At 37.8% G+C, this 23,399-nt stretch overlaps 1 protein-coding gene across 1 annotated transcript in view; it reads left to right on the top strand.

Annotated features, from left to right (window-relative positions):
* Positions 1-23,399, top strand: part of DDX10 (DEAD-box helicase 10) — a 353,565-nt gene that overhangs the window by 202,626 nt on the left and 127,540 nt on the right. Inside the window, exons 14-15 of the mRNA XM_036258174.1 lie at positions 18,988-19,107; positions 22,239-22,400. Coding sequence (XP_036114067.1) covers positions 18,988-19,107; positions 22,239-22,400 — 282 coding nt within the window. The remainder of the gene's footprint in view (positions 1-18,987; positions 19,108-22,238; positions 22,401-23,399) is intronic.

Consider the following 23,399-nt stretch of genomic DNA (forward strand, 5'->3'; position numbering starts at 1 on the left):
TGTATGAGTACTCTATTTATTTGGAAATTAAACCCTCATCTGATATATGATTGGCAATTATGCTCTCCCATACAGTGGGTCGACTTTCCATTTTGATGATTGTATCTTTTGCTGTGCCGAAGCTTTTGAGTTTGATGTAGTCCCATGTGTTCATTTTCTCCTTTGTTTCTGTTGCTTTAGGTTATGTATCAGTGAAAATTCTGCTTCATATGATGTCTGAAATTTTGTTGCCTACATTTTCTTCTAGGATTTTTATGGATCCTTGGAGTCACATTTAAGTTTTTCATCTATTTAGAGTTTATTCTTGTGTAGGGTATAAGTTGATGTTCTAGTTTCATTTTTTTCCATGTAGCTGTCCAATTTACCCAACACCATTTATTACAAAGGCTATCTTTATTCCACTGTCTGCTCTTGTCACCTTTCTCAAATACTAATTGAGCATATTGCCTTGGGTCCATTTCTGGATTCTCTGTTCTGTTCCATTGATCTATCTGCCTGTTCTTGTGCCACTACCAGGCTGTTTTGATTACAATGGCTTTGTAGTATACCCTGAAATCTGGTAATGTGATCCCTCCAAGTTTGTTCTTCGTTTTCAAGATTGCTGTGGCTATTCGAGGTCTTTTTTGGTTCATATCAACTTTTGATGTATTTGTTCAGTTCTGTGAAGAATGTCGTTGGTATTTTGATGGTGATTGCATTGAATCTATAGATTGCTTTGGGTAGTATGGACATTTTAATGATGTTAATTCTCCCAATCCATGAACAAGGTATGTGCTTCCACTTTTTTATATCTGCCTCTATTTCTTTTTTCAATGACCTGTAGTTTTCTTCCAATAGGTCCTTTATTTCTTTGGTTAAGTTTATTCTTAGGTATCTTAATTTTTTTGCCGTGATGATAAATGGGATTGTTTTCTCTTTCTGTGAGTTGATCATTGGTTTATAAGAATGCCATCAATTTCTTGACATAAATTTTGTATCCTGCTGCTTTGGCAAATTCATTTATTTAATCTACTAAATTTTCGATGGAGTCTTTGGGGTTTTCTGCATATAGTATCATGTCATCTGAGAATAATGACAGTTTCACTTCCTCCTTTCCATTTGAATCCCTTTTATTTTTTTTTTCTGTCTGATTACTGTGGCTAAGACTTCCAGTACTATGTTAAATAAGAGTGGCAAAAGTGGGCATCCTTGTCTTGTTCCTGTTCTTAAGGGAAATGCTTTTAATTTCTGCCCATTGAGTATGATGTTGGTGTAGGTTTTTCATATATGGCCTTTATTATGTTGAGATATGATCCCTCTATTCCCAGATTGCTGAGCGTTTTTATCAGAAATGGGTGCTGGATTTTGGCGAATGCTTTTTCAGCATTCATGATCATATGGTTTTTATCTTTCATTTTGTTTACATGGTGTATCACATTTATTGATTTGCGAATATTGTACCAACCTTGCATCCCTGGGATGAATCCCACTTGGTCATGGTGAATAATTTTTTTGATGTATTGCTGGATCCGATTTGCTAGTATTTTGTTCAGGATTTTGGTATCTATGTTCATCAGGGATATTGGCCTGTAGCTTTCTTTTTTTGTAGTGTCTTTTTGTGGTTTTGGAATTAGAATTATGCTGGCCTCATAAAACGAGTTTGGAAGTCTTCCTTCTTCTTGAATTTTTTGAAATAGTTTGAGGAGAATGGGTATTAGTTCTTCTTTGAATCTTTGGTAAAATTTCCTGTGAAGTCATCCGGGCCTGTGCTTTTGTTTGCTCGGAGAGTGTTGATTACATCTTCAGTTTCTTTTGTTATTATTGGTCTGTTCAAGTTTTCTATGTCTTCCCGGTTCAGTTTAGGGAGACTTTGTGTTTCTAGAAATTTATCCATTTTGCTTCCATTGTTAAATTTATTGCTATATAATTGTTCATAATTTTTGTTAACAATCCTTTGTATTTCTGTGGTGTCAGTTATTATTTCTCCTCTTTCATTTCTGATTTTGTGTATTTGGGTTCTCTCTCTTTGTTTCTTGGTGAGTCTAGCTAAGGCTCCATCAATCTTGTTTATCTTTTCTATGAATCAGCCCTTTGTTTCATTGATTCTTTGAATTGTTTTTTTCGTCTCCATTTCATTTATTTCTGCTCTGATCTTTACTATTTCCTTCCTTCTGCTTGCACTCTGGGGTTTTCTTTGTGTTTGCTTTCTAGTTCTTTAAGTTGTGACGTTAGGTAATCTACTAGAAATTTTTCTTGCTTCTTAAGGTAGGCCTGTAGTGCAATGAACTTCCATCTCTGAACTGCTTTCGCTGTATCCCATAGGATTTCTGTTGTATGTTCATTTTCATTGGATTCCAGGAAGTTTTTAATTTCTTCGTCGATATCCTCGGTGACCCATTTGTTTTTTAATAACATGCTATTCAGCCTCCATGTGTTCAAATATCTTTGCATGTTCTTTTTGCAATTGATTTTTAAGTTTCATGCCATTGTGATCTGAGAAGATGCTTGATATGATTTTAGTATTCTTAAACTTGTACAGACAGAGTTTATGCTCTAACATGTGGTCTGTCATTGAGACTGTCCCATGTACACTTGAGAAGATTGTATATTCTGCAGCTCTGTGGTATAATTTTCTGTAGATATCAAATCAATTTGATCTAGTGCTTTATTTAGAATCTGTGTTTCCTTGTTAATATTTTGTCTAGAAGATCTATCCAGTGATGTCAGCATGGTGATGAAGTTCACTGCTATGATTGTATTGCTGTTGATGTCTCCTTTGAAGTCCTCCAAAAGATTTTTAATTTATGTTGGTGCTCCTATATTGGGTGTATATATGTTTACCAAGGTATTATCTTCTGTTGGATAGATTCTTTCAATATTATGTGGTAGCCTTCTTTGTCTTTAGTTATGGCCTTCATTTTGAAATCTACTTTATTTGATATGAGTATTGCTACTCCGGGGTTTTTTTTTTTTTTCTTTTTGTTTGCTTGAAAGATTTTTTTCCATCCCTTCACTTTCAACCTATGTGAGTGTTTTGCTGTGAGGTGCGTCTCTTGTGCGCAACATATATGGGAGTCATGTTTTCTTACCCTGTCAGCTACTCTGTGTCTTTTTATCGGAGCATTCAAACCATTCACATTTAAGGTGATAATTGATATGTACTTATTTATGGCCATTTTTGTTTAGTGTGGTTCTATGTTTCTTCTGATTTCTTGTACTAATTACAGCAGTCCTTTTAGCGTATCTTGCAGTGCTGGTTTAGTGCTAATATGTTCCCTTAGCCTTTTTTTTTTTTTGGTCTGGAAACTGCTTTGTTTCACTTTCCATTTTAAATTATAGCCTTACTGGTTAGAGTAGTCTTGTACTCAGATCCTTCTTTTTCATGACCTTGATTACTTCATGCCATTCCCTTCTGGCCTGTAGTGTTTCTGTTGAGAAGTTAGGTGAGAGCCTAATGGGGTTTCCTTTGTAGGTAACCTGTTGCTTATCTCTTGCTGCCTTTAGGATTCTCTCTTTGTCTTTCATTTTTGGCATTTTAGTTACTATGTGTCTTGGTGTGGGCTTGTTTGGGTTCTTCTTACTTGGAGCTCTCTGTGCTTCTTGAATTTGAATGCCTTTTCCTTCTCCAAATTAGGGAAGTTTCCTGTCACTATTTCATCAAATATATTCTCTAACCCTTGCCCGTTTTCTTCCTCTTCTGGGACTCCTATGATGTGAATGTTAGTACATTACCAGTTGTCCCACAGTTCTATTAAGCTGTCTCCCTGTTTTTTAATTGTTTTTTGTTTTTGTTTTTGTGTTTTTGATTGGTTGATATATTCTACCCTGTCTTCTAATTCACTGATTGCCTCCTCAGCTTCCTCTACTCTGCTGCTTAGTCCTTCCCATGTGTTCTTAATATCTGCTATGTCATTCTTCATTTCCACTTGGTTGGTTTTCAGAATTTCTGTATCTTTACTCTTGGTGCTGATGTTCTTAATCAAGCTGTTGAGCTTTCTCAAGATCATGGCTCTGAGATCTACCTCTAATAATTTGCTTTGCTGCATTTCATTCATCTCATCTTTGATAGAGTTCTCTTGTTCTTTCATTTTGGATTTGTTTCTTTGTTTCACCATTTTCCCTGTCTCAGTGGGATTTGGAGCCTGCCAAATTTTCCCTGTGGGTGTTGGTGTTCTCCTGTTTGTGGCTCTCTCTACTGGGTTTGGATGAGCCTGGGGAGGCCCATGTTAAACACTACTGTCAAGTCTTACTTTCCTGGGTAGATTGGTAAGCCCAGGAAAGGTTCAGTTCTCCTCTAACTTTTTCTTGGTGGCTAGTAGTCTCAGTTACTCAGTGCCTTGGAATGTGGCTCTGGTGTTCTGCATGATTGGATTTCCCGAGCATAGGATTGATGCTGGTTGTTAATGAGCCTCAATATGCATTTCTTTGCCTCACCTGGGAAAGGCTGAATCTCTGAGGGGGGAGCTGCTTTTCCCCACAGCTATGAGGAGGAGCACACTGCCTATAGCCCTTTGTGTCCACAACTCAGCAAAAACTCTGAGTGCCCTCCAAATTCCGGGTTCCAGCTCAGTCTGCCCTCATAGTTCCAGCCCAGTCTCCCCTCCCTCTGCCGTAGCCCCCAGGTGAGTGTCTGTGGCTATTTTAGTGCTCTGTCTGGGCTCTCTGAACTGTGTAGACGGCTTGGTCTTTATTCCCCAACAGCGTTGCTCATAGCTAAAACTGCTACTGTCCTTGGCCTCCCAGCCAGCCGCTCTCTCATGCCTCAGCAGATCCTTCCAGTGCTCTGGTTATATGGTCCTCTCCTGCTGGTTTTTTGTGGCTTTTTTCCGAGGATTTGTCTTTATTTTAGTTGTAATTCTCATTTGGTCCCGGGTGATGTCTGCGTAGCTTCTATTCACTCTGCCTCCATTTTCACATCCGCTATGCCTACCTTGTGTACAGCTGGGTCTCACAGGCCTTTCTGGTGCTTCAGCACCCCGCAGGTCCCGTGGGTAACTTAATGGCACAGTCCCTGCCGGGTCACACAGGCCTCTCTGGTGCCCCAGCACCCTGCTGGTCCCTCGGGCGGGCACCTGGATCTCACCAGTCTCTTTTGGGCTCTGACTTCCCACTGCTCTTGTGAGCTACTGGACCGCACAGGCCTCTGTGGAGCCCCAGGTCCTGCACCTGGTGGTTGGAGAGTGCTGCTGCCCTGTGGGGCTCAACTCCTACTCAGGTTTTGCTGTAGTTTTTGGGGATGGGTCTCAGCTGCTGGTCTGTGCTTCTGTTACCTGGGAATGGATATCTGCTCTCCAGCCTCTTTTGCTAGGGGTATATCTCAACTGTGATTGGGCTGCTATCATGTGGGATGGTGCTGGGCTCCTGGCTGTCTGCGGCTCCTGCGACCAGCACCTTGGGAGCTCCACTACTGTGCACTGGTCTGTGTTGATACAGAGTGTTTACTGGTCGGATAGTGCCAGGTGTGCTGGTGGGCTCACGTTGCTGGGCTCTAACCGCTCCCACTGCCTCCTCTCATGGAAGACCTAGGATCTTCCACAATGGTGGGACCTCCCGGCCGTGCAGGGAGAAGCGCCTTCAAGGGCCGCTTACCATGGTAGCCAGCTGCTCCATCCACAGCACAGGGACCTTTTGCTCATCGGCTCTGCACTGCTGAGGTTTGGTTGTCCACTTTCATGTCTACTCACACTTTCTCACACACTTGGTCACTCTCTCTCACACTCACCCTTCCTCTGGTCCTGCGTGCCGCCATCTTCTCCTGATGGGACATTTAAGGAAACCCTGTGGGATTTATTAGATAATTATAAGATTATTTCTATAATTTATAGTTTATAAGCACTTTTGTATCATATCATTTTAGTTGATTTGTATATGAGGTTCTGATGTGCCCTTTTCTTGCTCTGCGCACCCTGCTCCTCCTGCTCCTGCTGCTGTGTATGGTTAGGACCTTTGCTTTGTTTACATTTGTGTAGGAATTGTGAAGAGAGAGTTTTTTCTGTAATAACATTTTAAACTGAAGTCCAGTTATATTCTAGGTGGCTCTTAACTTTATTTTTAATTGTGATAAAATATGCATAACAAAATTTACCTCTGTTTTGAGTTCAGTATTGTTAACTGTACATTCACACTCTTGTGCAACCAATCTCCAGACCTCTTCTCATCTGGCAAAACTAAAATTCTCTACCTTTTAGCTGGTTCTTTATGTTAGGACTATAGTTTTTGCAAGATTTCACAAAGATACTTTTTATACATTGTGGTGATGTATTTCTTTTTTTTTCTTCAGCTTCATTGAGGAATAACTGGCATACAATTGTGTATATTTAGAGTGTACAACGTGTTGTTTTCTTATACAGTGTGAAATGATTGCCATGCCAAGATAAAGGGAATTAACACATCTGTCTCCTTAGTAAACTATTTTTTTGTGTGTGTGTGATAAGAATGCTTAAGATCTACTCTCAGAAACTTTCAAGTATATAATGCAGTATTATTAACTATACTCACCATGCTGTACATACATTAGAATTTCAGAACTTACTCATGACTAAAAGTTTCTACCCTTTGACCTACATGTTTTAATTTCTTCTTCTTCCCAGCCCCTGCAATCACTGTTCTGTTTCTGTGAAAGAGCCTTTTTTTTTTTTTGCCTTTAAAGGTTTCACATATAAGTGGTAATATAGAGTCTTTGTCTTTTCTCCTCTCTTCTCTTATCCTCTCCTCCTCTCTTCTTCTCTTTTCTTTGTTTTATCCTCTCCTGAGGACAGTTTTGCATTTATCTTCAGTCAGAGGAAGAGGGAGAAAGGAAGGAAGAGAGAAGGAGAAACATCGGTGTGAGAGAGACACAACGACTGGTTGTCATCACACGACACCAACCAGGGCCGGGGACAAACTGCAACCGATGTATGTGCCCTTAGTGGGAACTGAACCCAGGACTTGCTGGTTTGCGGGCCAATGCTCCAACTGCTGAGCCAAACCGGCCAGGGCCAGTCTTTGTCTTTTCCATCAGACTTATGTCACTTAGCACAAATGCCCTCCAGGTTTATCCATATTGTTGCAAATGTCAGGATTTCCTTTTTCTCATGGCTTAGTAATATTCCATTGTGTATGTTATACCACATTTTCTTGATCCATTCATCATTTGACACTTAGGTTGTTTCCATATCTTGGCTATTTTGAATAGTGCTGCAGTGAACATAGGAGTGGAGATATCACTTCCAAATACTGCTTTTGATTCCTTCTGTTATATACTCAGGAGTAAGATCGATAGGTGATATGGTAGTTTCCATTTTCAACATTTTGAAGAATCTCCATTCTGTTCTCCACTGTGACTGAACCATTTTGCATGGCCACCAACACTGTACATGGGTAATTTTTTCTCTATATCCTCACCAACATTTATATCTTGTCTTTTTGATAATATTTGTCCTAAGAGGTGTGAAGTGATATCTCATTATGTTTTTTTTTTTTAATTTATCTTTATTGTTTAAAGTATTATAGATTCCCCCTTTTTTCCCCCATTGACCCACTCCTCTCTGCTCCTGCCCCCTCCTGCCTTCCCCACACTATTGTCTCTTTTCATTGCTTATGCATATGTACATATAAGTTATTTGGTTCATCTCTTCCCACCCCCTTCTCCGTTTCCTCTAACAACCAATTTGTACTTAATTCCTTCTCCATTTTTACCTATCCCCCTAGCCCCACTCCCATCTGACAGCCAACAAAATTTTCTCTGTCTCTATGAGTCTGTTTCTGTTCTACTTATTCATTTTGTTTGTAGATTCGATTGTTGATAGATATGTACTTATTGCCATTTTATTGTTCATAATTTTCATCTTCTTCAAGAAGACCCTTCAATATTTTATATACTGGTCTGGTGCTAATGAACTTCTTTAGCCTTTTCTTGTCTGGGAAACTCTTTATATGTTTCTTTGATTCTAAATGATAGTTTTGCAAAATAGAGTAATCTTGGTTGTAGGTCATTGCATTTCATCACTTTGAGTATTTCTTGCTACTTCCTTTTGGCCTGCAAAGTTTCTTTTGAGAAATCAGCAGACAGTCTTATGGGAGCTTCCTTGCAGGTAACTAATTGCTTTTCTCTTGTTGCTTTTAAGATTCTCTCTATTTATGTATGTATGTATGTTACAGATGTTTCTCCCCCCCCCATTGACACCCTTCTCCTAATGCCCCCCCAGCATTATTGACTATGTCTTTGTTTACACATACATGTGTATAAATTCTGTGTTTTATCTCTTCCCTGCTCCCTTTGATTTAATTTCCCTGATGATTAGAACTCCTAGAAAAATATGTAGGGAGAAATCTCCTTGATATTGGTCTTGATCTTTTGGTTATGACACCAAAAACACAGTTAACAAAAGCTGAAAAAAACAAGAGGACTATGTTAAACTAAAAATCAAAGAAAACAAATTGAATGGGAGAAAATATTTTCCAGTGATATATCTGAGATGTATAAGGACCTCATATAACTCAAAAGCAAAGAGACAACTAATCTGATTTTAAAATGGGCAAAGGACCTGGATTGACATTTTTCCTCTAAAGAAGACACACAAATGACTAATACATACGTGAAAGGTGCCCTGGCCAGTTTGGCTCAGCGGTTAGAGCGTCGGCCTGCGGTCTGGAGAGACCCGGGTTCGGTTCCCGCTAAGGGCACGTACTTCAGTTGCAGTTTGTCCCCGGCCCTGGTTGGTCGTGCGGGTGGCAGCCACTCGATGTGTCCCTTCACGTCGATGTTTCTCTCTCTCTCTCTCTCTCTCCTTTCCTCTCTCTCCCTCCCACTCTATCTGTACAAAAAATGGAAAAATACCCTCTGGTGAGCATACGTGAAAGGTGCTCAGCACCACTACTTATCAGAAGGTTATTTCTCAAGAAAGGTTTTGTAGATGGTTTTAAAATAAAATGTCAAATAGTGCATCCTTAATTTATAGTGTAAAGTTAGAGTGACAGAAGAAGTAATGCTTTCATAGTAGGCACTTTGCTTTTTTTTTTTTTTTTTTAAGAACTCAAACTAGTTCTAGTAGGGTTTGGTTATTTAGATAATGGGAATATCCAAAATTAAGTACTTTTGGACTTTTAGGCAACAGTGTTTATAAAGGCTAGGAAATGCCTTTATCTTGAACAAGGGCTTAGGCTATAGTAGGTAATCTCTAACATCTCTACCAGGGTTGATAGTTCTTTATTTTGTGGGTTTCCTACAGTTTTAGATACAGTTGCTACTACAAATTTTCAGTTGTTCAGTGACGCATATGGGAGCTACTTTAAGGAAACATAAAAGTCTGATCTCTTTAGCGTATCTTTCCCTTTAATTCTAACTTTCATCTCCTTAATTTTTTTTCTCTTTCTTTTGCAATATGGCATTCCTCCTTCCCCCCAGATATCTAATACCAATGCTTATATTAAGGTAGGTTTTCTTAATTGATTACATTTTGAATCTTGTAGCCAGTGTTAATGAACATGATCCTTTTGATAGGAGCCGTTATTGTTTTTGCAGTGGTTGTTCTTGATCTTCCAAATTATTTGTGGCAACTTACTACAGCTATCACAGGACCTTGAGAATGACCTGGTGTTTTATCAATTTTTTATTTTTTGATATTTTCCTTTTAGCATTATATGTTGAAGTCTAGCTACATGTTGTGGAAGAAGTGCAAATAGAAATGGAAATTGGATTTCAGTGTTTTACATCTTGTCAGAAAATCTTTCATACTTTCTGGCTGCTGCAAATTTCATTTTTGTAGCAATAATATTAAGTCTTATACCCAAAATAGAACTCTTTCCTAACAATGGAATACTTTATATTTTTTGTGACTTAATGAATATAAATTTACAATTATTAGTGAACACTTTCTCCCTTGTCTAAGACCCAGTGTTGAAACTTTAAAGTAAAGTCTGCATTTTTAAGGAGTTACATTTATTTTTAAAAAGTCTTTTAGTTAGAAAAGTATTTCAAGGTATGGCACAAACCCAGAAAATTCCATTGCTTAAAAAAAGTACTAAATAGCAATTTAAAATATGTGCTTGGCAAAAAACACAACAAAGCAAAACAAAATATTACTCAAATGACAAACTCTAAACATAAATGAAGAAGTGAAAGAAAATAAATATTAACGCATCTTTAACAAATGAAGAGATCCCACACATTAATAAATAAAATGGCAGGAATCATTAAATAACTGGTGAAGAGTATATACAGTGCACAAAAAAAGTACATTTGTACAAATGCAAATTAAAACTTCCCCTGAGATATTTTTTCACCCAGTTGACTGGCAAACATAAAGCCTAATAATATACGTTATTTAAATAGGTGAGGAGAATCAGTTCCTCTCAAATTTTTGATGAGAGTATAAGTTTGTATAATCTCTCTGGAGGCTTATTTGGAAATGTTTTTTGAAAGTTAAATGCACATACTTTGTGAGCACTTTAGTTTTACAAATTTATCCCAGATCTATCACTGCACACATATATGAAGGTATTCATTGAGGGATAGCTCTTCAACGAGTTCTTGGTGTCCTTCGTGTATACTTGAATATGGGTATATGTCTCTGGAAGGATACAGAAAAAGCTAGTAATAGGGCTTGCTTCTAGGGAAGTAAACTGAGATGTCTGAAGAGGACATGAATGGCAGTTTTCTTTTTTTTCAATTTTTAATTAATTAATTTTTGTTACAGATGTTTCTCCTTTTACCTTTCTAGACAGACACCTTCTGACCCGCCTTACCCCTTACTCCCCCAGCATTGTTGTCTATGTCCATTGGTCATGCATATATGCATATATGTTCTTTGGTTTATCTCTTCTCACCCCCCCCACCACCCCTCCTCTGAGGTTTGTTGGTCTGAACCATACTTCTTTCTATTTATCTGGGTTTATTTTGTTCATCAGCTTACTTTGTTCATTATATTCCACAAATAAGTGACTTCATATGGTATTTGTCTTTCTCTGATTGGCTTACTTCGCTTAGCACAATGCTCACCGGGTCCCTCCATGGATAAGAGATCTTTTTTCCTTACAGCTGCATAGTATTCCATTGTACATATGTATCATAGCTTTTTTTATCCACTCATCTATTGATGGGCACTTGGGCTGTTTCCAGATCTTAGCAAGTGTAAATACTGCTGCTATGGACATAAGGGTACATATATTCTTTCTGACTGGTGATTCAGACTTCTTAGGACATATTCCTAGAAGTGGGATCGCTGGGTCAAATGGCATCACTTTTTAATTTTTTGAGGAAACACCATATTGTTTCATGTAGTGTCTGCACCAGTCTGCATTCCCTTTTCTCCACACCCTCGCCAGCACTTGTTGTTTGATGATTTGTTGATGGAAGCCATTCTGACAGGTGTGAGGTGATACTTTATAGTTGCTTTAATTTGCATCTCTCTGATGATTAGTGACATTGAGCATTTTTTCATATGTCTCGATCATTTGTATGTCCTGTTTAGAGAGGTGTCTATTTAGCTCCTCTGCCCAGTTTTAAATTGGGTTCTTTGTCTTTCTTTTGTTGAGTTGTATGAGTACTCTATATATTTTGGAAATTAACCCCTTATCTGATATATTGTTGGCAGTTATGCTCTCTCATATAGTGAGTTCCCTTTCCATATTGATGCATGTTGCTTTTGCTGCTCAGAAGCTTTTTAGTTTGATGTAGTCCCATGTATTAATTTTTTTCTTTGTATCTCTTGCCTTAGGTATTGTATCAGTGAAAATTCTGCTGTGTGTGATGTCTGAAATTTTGTTGCCTACATTTTCTTCTAGGATTTTTTAGGATTCATGAATCACATTTAAGTCTTTTGTTCATTTTGAGTTAATTCTTGTGTACAGTGTAGTTGGTGGTCTAGTTTCATTTTTTGCATGTAGCTGTCCAATTTTCCCAACACCATTTTTTGAAGAGACTGTTTTTACTCCATTGTATGCTCTTACCACCTTTGTCAAATATTAATTGAGCATAATATCTTGGGTCAATTTCTGGGTTCTGTTCCATTGATCTGTGTGCCTGTTCTTGTGCTAGTACCAGGCTGTTTTGATGAAAGTGGCATTGTACTATAACCTGATATCTGGAATTGTGATTCCTCTTAATTTGTCCTTCGTTTTCAAGATCACTGTGGCTATTCGGGATCTTTTTTGGATCCACATGAATTTTTGAAGTATTTGTTCTAGGTCTATGAAATATATTGTGGGTATTTTAACGGGGATTGCATTGAATCTATAGATTAGTTTGGGTAGTATGGACATTTTAATGATGTTAATTCTTCCAATCCATGAACAAGGTATATGCTTCCACTTTTTAATATTTTCTTCTATTTATTTTTTCAATGTCCTGTAATTTTCTGCTAATAGGTCCCTTACTTCTTTGGTTAAGTTTATTCCTAGGTATCTTAATTTTTTTTGCCACAATTATAAATGGGATTTTTACTCTTTTTGTGAGTTTGTTATTTGTGTATAAGAATGCCATCAATTTCTTGATATTAATTTTGTATCCTGCTTCCTTGCCAAATTTGTTTATTAAATCTAGTAGATTTTTGATGGAGTTTTTAAGGTTTTCTATGTACAATATCATGTCATCTGCAAAGAATGGCAGTTTCACTTCCTCCTTTCCTATTTGGATCCCTTTTATTTTTTTTCATATCTAATTACTGTGACTAAGACTTCTAGTACTGTGTTAAATAAAAGTTGCGAAAGTGGACATCCCTGTCTTGTTCCTGTTCTTAAGGTAAATGCTTTTTGTTTTTGCCCATTGAGTATGATGTTGGCTGTAGGTTTTTCATATATGGACTTTATTATATCAAGAAATGATCCCTCTATTCCCACATTACTGAGCGAGTTTATCAGAAATGGGTGCTGGATTTTGTCAAATGCTTTTTCAGCATCTATTGATATGATAATATGGTTTTTATCTTTCATTTTGTTTATGTGTGGTGTATCACATTTATTGATTTGTGAATATTGTACCATCCTAGCATACCTGGGATTAATCCCACTTGGTCATGGTGAATAATTTTTTTAATGTATTGCTGGATCTGAGTTGCTAATATTTTGTTAAGGATTTTGGCATCTGTGTTCATTAGGGATATTGGCCTGTAGTTTTCTTTCTTTGTAGTGTCTTCACCTGATTTTGTAATTAGAATTATGCTGGCCTAATAAAACAAGTTTGGAAGTCCTCCTTCTTCTTGAATTTTTTGGAATAGTTTGGCGAGAATGGATGTTAGTTCTTCTTTGAATGTTTGGAATAACTCTCCTGTGAAGCTGTCTATGCCTGGGCTTTTGTTTGCTGGGAGGGTCTTTATTACATCTTTAATTTCCTTAGTTGTTATTGGTTTGTTCAAGTTTTCTATCTCTTTCCAGTTTAGTTTTGAGAGAATATGTGTTTCTGGAAATTTGTCCATTTCTTTTGGATTGTCCAATTTTTTGGCATATATTTGTTCATAATATTTGATAATGTTAGTTCCTTTGTGTTTCTGTGGTGTCAGTTGTAACTTCTCCTCTTTCATTTCTGCTTTTTTGTATTTGGGTTCTCTCTCTTTGTTTCTTGGTGAGTGTAGCTAAGGGTCCATCAATCTTGTTTATCTTTTCAAGGAACCAACTCTTTATTTCATTCATTCTTTGAGTTGTTCTTTTGGTCTAAATGTCATTTATTTCTGTTCTGATATTTACTGTTTCTTTTCTTTTACTTGCTCTGGGTTTTTCTTTTTGTTTGCTTTCTAGTTTTTTAAGTTGTCATGTTAGATAGTCAATTACAAATATTTTTTTTTGTTTCTTGAGGTAGCCCTGTAGTGCTGTGACCTTCCCTCTCAGGACTTCTTTTGCTGTGTGCCATTGATTTTCTATTGTGTGTTCATTTTCATTGGTTTCCAGGAATTTTTAAATTTTTTCCATGATCTCCTTGGTAACCCATTCATTGTTTAATAACATGCTACTTAGCCTCCATGTGTTTAAATGTTTGTGTGTTTTTGTTGTAATTGATTTCTAGTTTCATGCCATCATGATCTGAGAATATGCACGATATGATTTCAGTCTTCTTGAACTCTTAGAGACTTAGTTTGTGACCTAACATGTGGTCAGTCTTTGAGTATGTTCCATGTGTACTTGACAAAAATGTGAATTTTTGAGTTTTGGGGTGTAATTTTCTCTACATATCTATTAAATTCATTTGATCTAGTGCATCACTTAGAGTCTCTGTTTCCTTGTTAATTTTTTGTCTAGAGCAGAGGTTCTCAATCTGTGTGTTGTGACCTCTTTGGGGGTTGAACAGCCCTTTCGCAGGGGTCGCCTAAGACCATCCAAAAACACTTATTTCTGAGACACCCCTTCTCTATCCATTTCCAGGTGGGTCGGCCACATGCAGATATGCCCACTTACAACATGAGGAGCTATATTAAAGGGATGCGGCGTTAGGAAGGTTGGTTACTGGTCTAGAGGATCTATTCAGTGATGTCAACGGGGTGTTGAAGTCCCCTGCTATGATTGTATTGCTGTCGATTTCTCCTTTGAAGTCTTCCAGAAGATTTTTAATATATCTTGGTGCTCCTATATTGGGTGCATATATGTTTACCAAGGTTATATTTTTCTGTTGGATAGATCTTTTCAATATTATGTAGTGGCCTGCTTTTTTTCTCGTTATGGCCTTCATTTTGAAGTCTGTTTTGTTGTATATGAGTATTGCTATCTCACCTTTTTTTCCTTCATGTTTGCTTAGAAGATTTTTTTCATTCCTTGACTTTCAACCTATGTCTTTTCTTGTGAGGTGGGTCTCTTGTAGACAGCATATATGTGAGTCATGTTTTCTTATCCAGTCAGCTACTCTGTGTCTTTTGACTGGAGCATTCAATCCATTTACATTTAAGGTTATTATTGATATGTACTTATTTATTGCCATTTTTGTTTTTTGTGGTTATATTTTTCTTTCTATTTCTTCTAATTATAGCAGTCATGTTAACATTTCTTGCAGTGCTGGTTCGGTGCTAATACATTCCCTTAGCCTCTTTTGTCTGGGAAGCTCTTTATTTCATCTTCTATTTTGAATGATAGCCTTGCTGGATGAGTAGTCTTGGATTCAGATTCTTGTTTTTCATGACCTTGATTACTTCATGCCATTCCTTCTGGCCTGTAGTTCTTTTTAGGTAACCTATTGCTTATCTCTTACTGCCTTTAGGATTCTCTCTTTGTCTTTACTTTTTGGCATTTTAATTATTGCGTGTCTCGGTGTGGGGCTGTTTGGGTTCTTCTTACTTGGGGCTCTCTGTGCTAATTGAACTTGTTGAATGCTTTTTTCCTTTACCAAGTTAGGGAAGTTTTTTGTCACAATGTTTTTAAGTAATCTCTAACGCTTGGTCATTTTCTTCTTCTTCTCAAATTTCTGTGATGCTAATGTTGTTACATTTTGAGTTATTCCACAGTTCTCTTAAGCTGTCTTCTTGCTTTTTAATTGTTTTTTCTTTTTGCTTTTTAGATGGGTGATTTTTTTTCTACCGTCTTCTAATTCACTGATCCAGTCCTCAGTTTCCTCTACTCTGGTGGTTATTCCTTCTAATGTGTTCTTTATTTCTGCTATGTCATTCTTCATTTTCATTTGGTTGATCATCAGTATTTCTATATCTTTTCTCATGGTGTTGAGGTCTTTAGTCATGCTGTTGAGCTTCCTCATTATCTTCGCTCTGATCTCTACTTCTGTTAACTTGCTTAATTGCATTTTGTTTTTCTCATCTTTAGTAGAGTTCTCTTGTTCTTTCATTTGGAATTTGTTTCTTTGTTTTTCCATATTGGCTGTCTCAGTGGGTTTTAGAGCCTTCCAAATTTTTCCTGTGGGTGTTGGTGTTCCACTGATTGTGGCTTCCTCCACTGGGTTGGGATGAGTGTGGGAGGACCCACGTTAAATACCACTGTCACCTGTCAAGTCTTACTTTCCTGGGTAGATTTCCAAGCCCAGGAAATGTTCAGTTATCCTCTAGTTTTTTGCCTGGAGGCTAGTAGTCTCAGTTAGTTGATGAGCCTTGGGTTGTAACCCACAACTGAATGAAAAACTCCCTCAGGTGTTCAGGGTAAGAGGATTTCCAGAGGTTTGGGCACATTAGGCTGTTAATAATCCCCAATGTGCATGTCTCTGGCCCAGCTGGGTTGTGTTAAATTCCTGAAGGAGGAGCTGTTGCTTTTCCATGGGGGCTCTCCGAAGGGGATCTTGTGCAGTATGACTACTATCCTGTTAGAGAGTGATTCAGCAAAAAACTTTCAGTGCCCTCCAAATTCTGAGTCTCTCTCTAGAGTTTCAGTTCAGTTTGCCCTCCCTCCGCCAGAGCCCAAGGTGAGTGGTGTAGCTAATTTAGTGTTGGTCCCAGCTCTCTTCTCTGTGGAGCCTGCTTGTGATTTTAATCCCTAGTGAGCTGCTCACAGCTAAAATAGCTGCTGTCCATCGGCTCCCAGATCACCCTCTTATGCCTCTGCAGATCCTACCAGGCTCGATTCAGTGACCTTTTTTCCTGTCTCTGGTTATATGGTTCTTCTTCAGCTGCTTTTCTGCTGTTTTTTTCTGTCAATTTGTCTTTATTTTAGATGTAATTCTGGTGTGGTCCTGGGAGATGGTCTGTGTAGCTTCCATTCACTCTGCCGCCATTTTGGAATCCTTGTGAATGGCAGTTTTTAAACAGAATATCCTTTATGAATTAAATGAGTCTGTATTACCTGCTAAGATTAATATTCAGAAGATTGATATTGAGCTGAGTAAGGATTTCTGGTAAGCCACATGTGAAACATGCAATCAGAAGGTAATTTTTATTTCTGATGGGCCAGCAGTTTAGCAGGGTTTAGTTGTTTGCTGCTCAGTTCAAACATCTGTCCCTCAAAAGAAAGTTTTCCTCAACTTTTTCTCCTTACCCTAGCTTTGCTAGGGCAAACAATTGTTAATAGATTCATTAATTCTGTGCATTATTTCGGAGCAGTACTACATTTTTAAAGAATCCTCACTTGAGAATATTTTTTCATTGATCTTTAGATAGAGTGGAAAGGAGGGAGGAAGAGCGAACAAGAGAAAAACATTGATATGAGAGAGACACATTGATTAGTTGCCTCATGCGTGACCCTGACCAGGTTCAGGTTAAATCCTGCAACCCATGTACGTGCCCTTGACTGGGAATTAAACCCGTAACCCTTCAGTCCAAGGGCCAGCGTTTTAACCATTGAGCAAAACTGGCCAGGGCAGCTCTACTACATTCGGATGAAATGTATTTTTCATTGGTTTAGTGCTTTTGTTTTGTTTTTTTTCTTCTCCCACTGATAGAGTTAGGCTCAATGAGGGTTGGGAGTCCACCTGTCTTATATTTTAATTTGTTTTTACTAGTTATTTTTCTAGAGAGAGAGGTTGGGAGAGAGAGATAGAAACATCACTGTGAGAGAGAAACATTGATCAGCTGCATCCTCTGTGCTCCCCAGTGGGGATCGAGCCCATAACCCCGACATGTACCCTGACTGGGGTGATGTTCCATCCACTGAGCCACACCAGCTGGGCACCACCTCTTTTTCTTTTTCTTTTTTTTTACTACTAGGGCCCCAGTATGTACCATGATGTGTCTTTTGTGTTGATGACACTTGGTGAATATTTGAGGGAAGGATAATTCTAGGGTATAGCCATGGCTGTCAGGGAAAGATAATATGTATCTTTTCACCCATGTTGCCATTTCTGGTCCTTCTTTCAGTGGCTTGGAGGAGGAGATCACAGATCCCATTTAAATAAATTTGGTGTTTTTTGGTGCATATTTATTACCATAATGTAGCAGTTGTGATTGATGTACATCTTGAAGCTTCTGATAATTCTCCTGTCCTAGATCAGTCAGTCCTCTTTTCCAATTTTTCCTTTGGTGGTTCCTTATGGTACAGAGAGAAAGAAAAAACAACTAGGGAACTCAGAGTCTGAGATTTTGCAAATTATGTTTCTGTGCAGTTGGTATAATTTCCTTTAGGTAGCATGAAATTAATGTATATTAGTGGTATTTGAGGTTTATCTAACACTTATATTTTGTATGTTTTACATATATTATTAAAGCCTCCCAACAACCCTATGTGATAGGTATTATTATCCTCAGTTTACCCCAAGCCCAGAAATTTAAGTAACTTGCTCCTAAGTGGTAGAGCTTGAATTCAGATCTGTTTTCTTAACTACACCATTTTCTTAACTTCTACTTGTTCTGTCCACTCTTCTAATGGAGGCTGCCTTAGATTAGTGTATTAAGTACCACCACTGATACTACTGGATTTATTTTAAGGAAAATAATCCAAATTCTTCTTGAAGGGATTATTTCTTGTCACTCATCAAAGCAGGCTATGATATGACTTACATCTTCCTATTTCAGGTAGTTCACTCAGCATTTACTTAGCATAGGTAAGCAGTGGCTTTGTAATCTTAATATCTTGCTCTAGTGGTTTTAGAACATTAGCTAGGTGCTGACCAGTGTATCCCTGTTAAAGTTTTCTTATTCCTTCTCACCTTTGGTCATAGCTTAGTTATCACAGGGTGTTTTCCAGTGGTCATATAGGAAATTACTATAATGACAGGAAGAATGTTGAGTGGCAATGTATTGCAGTAATTTTTGCTTTTCGAGTAAACATTTCTGTAGCCTAAAAGTTCGTTTGCACTTGGAAATTAGATCTATTTAAAAAATGTGCTCTATTTTTTAACTGAAAGATAGCTTTATTTAAGTGTCCATTTATCACATTATCATGTAGTTTCTGGTGCTTCAACATTATCAGGATAGCATAGTTTTAGTAGTAGAATAAAATTTAAAGGTTATGTGACATTCATCTTATTTACACTTAAACCCTTTTGGCATGGGGGGAGTCATTAGTTAATAAGTCTAACGATTTTATTTCTGGACTGTATTTTTGATGCCTCTCATTAGCCATTGAGCAGTAAATGTACTTAATTTTGGAAAGTGTATTGCCAGAATTAAATTGTTAATATAAAGCAGCCATTTACTTAATCATCTGTGTTTCTTTTTTATCATTATTCTCATACAGAAGAAAGAATCTTCTAAATCCAGTGTCAAGAAAAAAGTGACGAAAGTCGCAGAAGCGAAAAAAGTAATGAAGAGAAATTTCAAAGTGAATAAGAAAATAACATTTACTGATGAAGGAGAGGTAAGATTCTTAAATGTTTCACTTCTGAGGTTCAGCAGGTCCTCAGATAGAGTCCTTTCATTATAATGTTGATGAGATAATCTAGCAACTTAACTTTTGTTCATATCAATTAGCCTGTGGTAAAATTGTTTTCAACATAGGTTAGTTTACTTAATGTCCAGAAGCTATTGAGTATGTTAAGTGAGGACTTTATGTTCCAATATTATAAAGAGTTTGACTGTCCTGCTAATTACCATTTACTAATGAGAAAAAATATGTTTCTCTAAAATACGCTAGGCAGTTCCTTTCACTGTTACCAAAGGCATTCCCTCAATTGTGCACCTGTAGGCAAGAATGTTCTGTTAACAGGACATTAAGATACTTCTTGGTGATAATAGAGTTAGTTTTGAGCTTCGTAAATTCTGCTTGAAAGACTAGATTTTCTTGTCATGGTGTCCATCAGCATGTTCTATGGGGATAAGCACAAGTAGTAACAGCTACTTGACACAGCTTTGTTTGCTGAACTCTAAGAAGCCTCTGCTTTGTAGTTCCTGAATTTTACATGCTGTATTGGCATGTTTCTTACTTGCTGGCCTGCTGTGGGAAGTAATTCTCTGTTTTAAAATAATCTCAGACACATGGGTGCCTGCTTTCTTCTCATCATTACCTTGGTCTTAATATAAATATATACCCATAGAGTAGGGAAGGGTTACCACTCACAGATTGCTGTGGAAAGGTCACTATTACATATTAATATTATCTTTGTTTTTAAAGAGGGAGCTACCTAGAAAGTCAAGTGACTACCTAAGGAGTAATGGTCATCGCAAGCTCTTTTGAATATCGTCTTGGTTTTACTCTCACCAGCCTACAGGTTTCCCTCTTCATCCTAACACAGCACACAGCACTCCACACTTACATAATCTAATTTTCTTTGCCATCTTTTAATTTTTTCCATAGCACTTATACATTCTATATTCATTTGGTGGTTGTTAATATCTTCCACAGTGGAAGAAATGGAGGGGAAAGTATTTGTTGGCTTTGCTCACTATGCTGTCCTCAGCACTTAAAACAGTGCCTAACATGTAGTAAACCCTCAAAAATGTTTGTTGAGTGAATGAACCATTGTCTAATACTCCAATAAAATAACAGAGCTTTTTATACTGACTGTAATATAGCACATCAGATATTTCATCATGTTAATATGCTGCCTAAGTAGTCTGTATCCAGTGACATATATTTCCTTTTAATTTTGAAGTTAAGAAACATTTGGGTGTTTTTTGGGGAAGGGGGCTTTGTTTCAGAAGCGCAGATTTGTACTAATAATATGGAGTGACATGGTGTATAAATCATATGAACACCAACAAAATGAAGTGCAGTTCAAAGTTGTCGGTAATTGCAGGGAAGCCTATATAATTGATAAGTAATGGATATTTATGAAATTACTAAAAAGAGGTCAGCACCCGAGAAGCAGGCCAAACTAGAACATAGTTATATTATATCAGATGCTTACTGTAAAACAGGATTCGCGCTGTTAGTATAACAAGGTTCCTTACTGTGCTAAGTTTAACTGCACAGATTATACCAATTAGCTTCAAGGTTGATATAAATCTTTAACTGTAAAATGTTTCAATGCAAACTTATTGCTGCTAGGAGCTCTGTGTGGCTGTGAGCACACTGAAAATTCTGATCTAAAATTCCGAACTAAATGCTGCTATTTGTGCAGCCCACAGCGGGATGGATTTTTTTTTTTTTTTTTTCACTCTGAGATAAAAAAAGGCGAAGAGTCAGAGAAGGGGGTAGCATTCTTACTGCCACGGCCCATCCCTCTCACTGCTGCTTATTCAATGGCAGCACATTTGCTGCCCCCATTTGTTGCCCGAAGTCGAGGCTCTGTAGGAATCTTATCTTGAAGAATGACTGGTGGTGATAAGAGGGAGAAGAGACATTAATACCTGTGCTGTGTATGCCTACAACTTCCATTTGCATGCTGGTTAATTAGCAGGCTGTCAAAACAATGTCAGCTACTTAAATCCTCCTGGTAAACCACTTATTAGTAAAATAAGAGAATTGTTTTTGTCTAAATTGTCTAGAGTTTTACAGTGTCAGGCCTGGATGATTGTTGAGTCAAACAAACCTTATTTTTCAGACAAGGATCCGGAGAGTAAGTCATTTATTCAGGGTTATTCAGTGGGCTAGTGAGAAAGCCAGGATATTGAGCCAGGTCTCCCAACTCCCAAATCAGTGCCCTGACTGCTGTGTCGCCTCGTTCCCAACCATATACTGTATGTATAAAATAATGCAGATCTGCCCTGGCCAGTGTGGCTCAGTTGCTTGGCTGTCTTCCTGTATACCAAAAGGTTGCTGGTTCGATTCCCCATCAGGGCACATGGCTGGGTTGTGGCTTGATCCCCAGTAGAGGGCATGCAGGAGGCACCAGTCAATGTGTAGTTCTCACATTGATGTTTCTTTCTCAAAATAAATAAAATATCTTAAAAAAAAAATACCATGTAGATTTGAGCAGACCTGTGAAACCCAAACTTATTTTCTCCTTTATGCTTAGTTATTTCACTCTTTAAGTGTACCAGCTGATACGTGATCCGTCAATCAATTTTGAGCACCTAAAGTGTGCCAGATGCTGTGTTGGGTTCTGAGAATACATGAACAAGACATATGACTGCCTTCAAGGAGATCAATTCTAGTCAGAAAACCAGGAAAGTAAAACAACCCAGTACAGTGAGAGAAGTATTGGAGGTACACAAGGTGCCCTGGCGCTGGCTGGGAGAGGGGCTCTCGAGTCAGCCTGGCTGTGACCCTGTGCACATTTGGAGTCAGGTTGGTGGAATAGAGCATACCGAGAACACTGTTTGAAATGATGTTGAGCTGACTACCTTCTCCTCCAAATTAATATATGAAATTTTCCTTTAATGTTGCTCTTGTTGGGTTATGGAAGCATTGCTTTCTCCTAACTGGGACAACCTTTTCTGTTTCTTGCTCACTTTAATTATAAAGCTTGTTAGAAAGTTTAAGAAATATAGGTAGTAAGGCAGAAAGTGTGTATATACACCGTTTCAGAATCATCATACAAAGGGAAGTGGTTTTCTCTTGATGTTCCCTGTCTCCTGTCCCATACTGACTCTTTTTTCTGTCTGCAGCTGGTTCAGCAGTGGCCACAGATGCAGAAGTCTGTCTCAGAGGGTACTGAGGAACAGGATGATACTGGTGGCATCAACTTAGATAAAGCAAAGGAAAGGCTTCAGGAAGAGGACAAATTTGACAAAGAAGAATATAGGAAGAAAATTAAGGCAAAGCATCGGGTAAGCCTTTTCTGTCATGAATTATACTGAGTAAAATTTAATATGTTCCTATACATATCTAGATATTTATTAAATACACATTAAATCATATTACCTTATTGTTTTCTCTGACACTTTTTTTCCCCCTGTGCCTATTTTGGCATTTTATCTATTACTTCTTTTATTGATTGGTGGAGACTAGTTTCTGAGAATGCCACCTAAATTTGCTTTTGGTTGTGGTGACCCAAATAATATTAATTATTATTTATTTATATTATTTATTTATTTATTATTTTTATTATTTTATTTTTATTACAGATATTTCTCCTTTTTTACCCCATTGACACCCTCCTCCCCATATCCCTGGCACCGTCTCCGGCTTTGTTGTCCATGTCCATTGGTTATGCATACATGCATATAACTTCTGTGGTTTATCTCTTTTCTCCCCCCACAACCACGTCTTCTGAGGGTTGTCAGTCTGTACTCTACTTCCATGTTTCTGGGTCTACCCTATTCCTCAGACTGTTATGTTCATTATATTCCATAAATAAATGAGATCATGTGGTATTTGTCTTTTTCTGCTTGGCTTGTTTCACTTAGGATAATACTTTCCAGGTCCCTCCATGTCGTCTCAAAGGATAAGAGATCTTTCTTTCTTACAGCTGCATAGTACTCCATTGTGTATATTTACCACAGCTTTGTTATCCATTCATCTACTGATGGACACTTGGGCTGTTTCCAGATCTTAGTTATTGTAAATAGTGCTGCTACGAACATGGGGGTACATATATTCTTTCTGATTGGTGTTGCAGGATTCTTAGGGTATATTCCTAGAAGTGGGATCACTGGGTCAAATGGCAGTTCAATTTTTAATTTTTTGAGGTAACACCATATTGTTTTCCATAGTAGCTGCATCAGTCTGCATTCTCACCAGCAGTGTACTGGAGTCCCCTTTTCTCCACACCCTCGTCAACACTTGTTTGACAATTTGTTGATGGCGGCCATTCTGATAGGTGTGAG

This window comes from Molossus molossus, unplaced genomic scaffold (genome assembly GCF_014108415.1).
Source record: "Molossus molossus isolate mMolMol1 unplaced genomic scaffold, mMolMol1.p scaffold_m16_p_13, whole genome shotgun sequence".
Taxonomy (NCBI): Eukaryota; Metazoa; Chordata; class Mammalia; order Chiroptera; family Molossidae; genus Molossus; species Molossus molossus.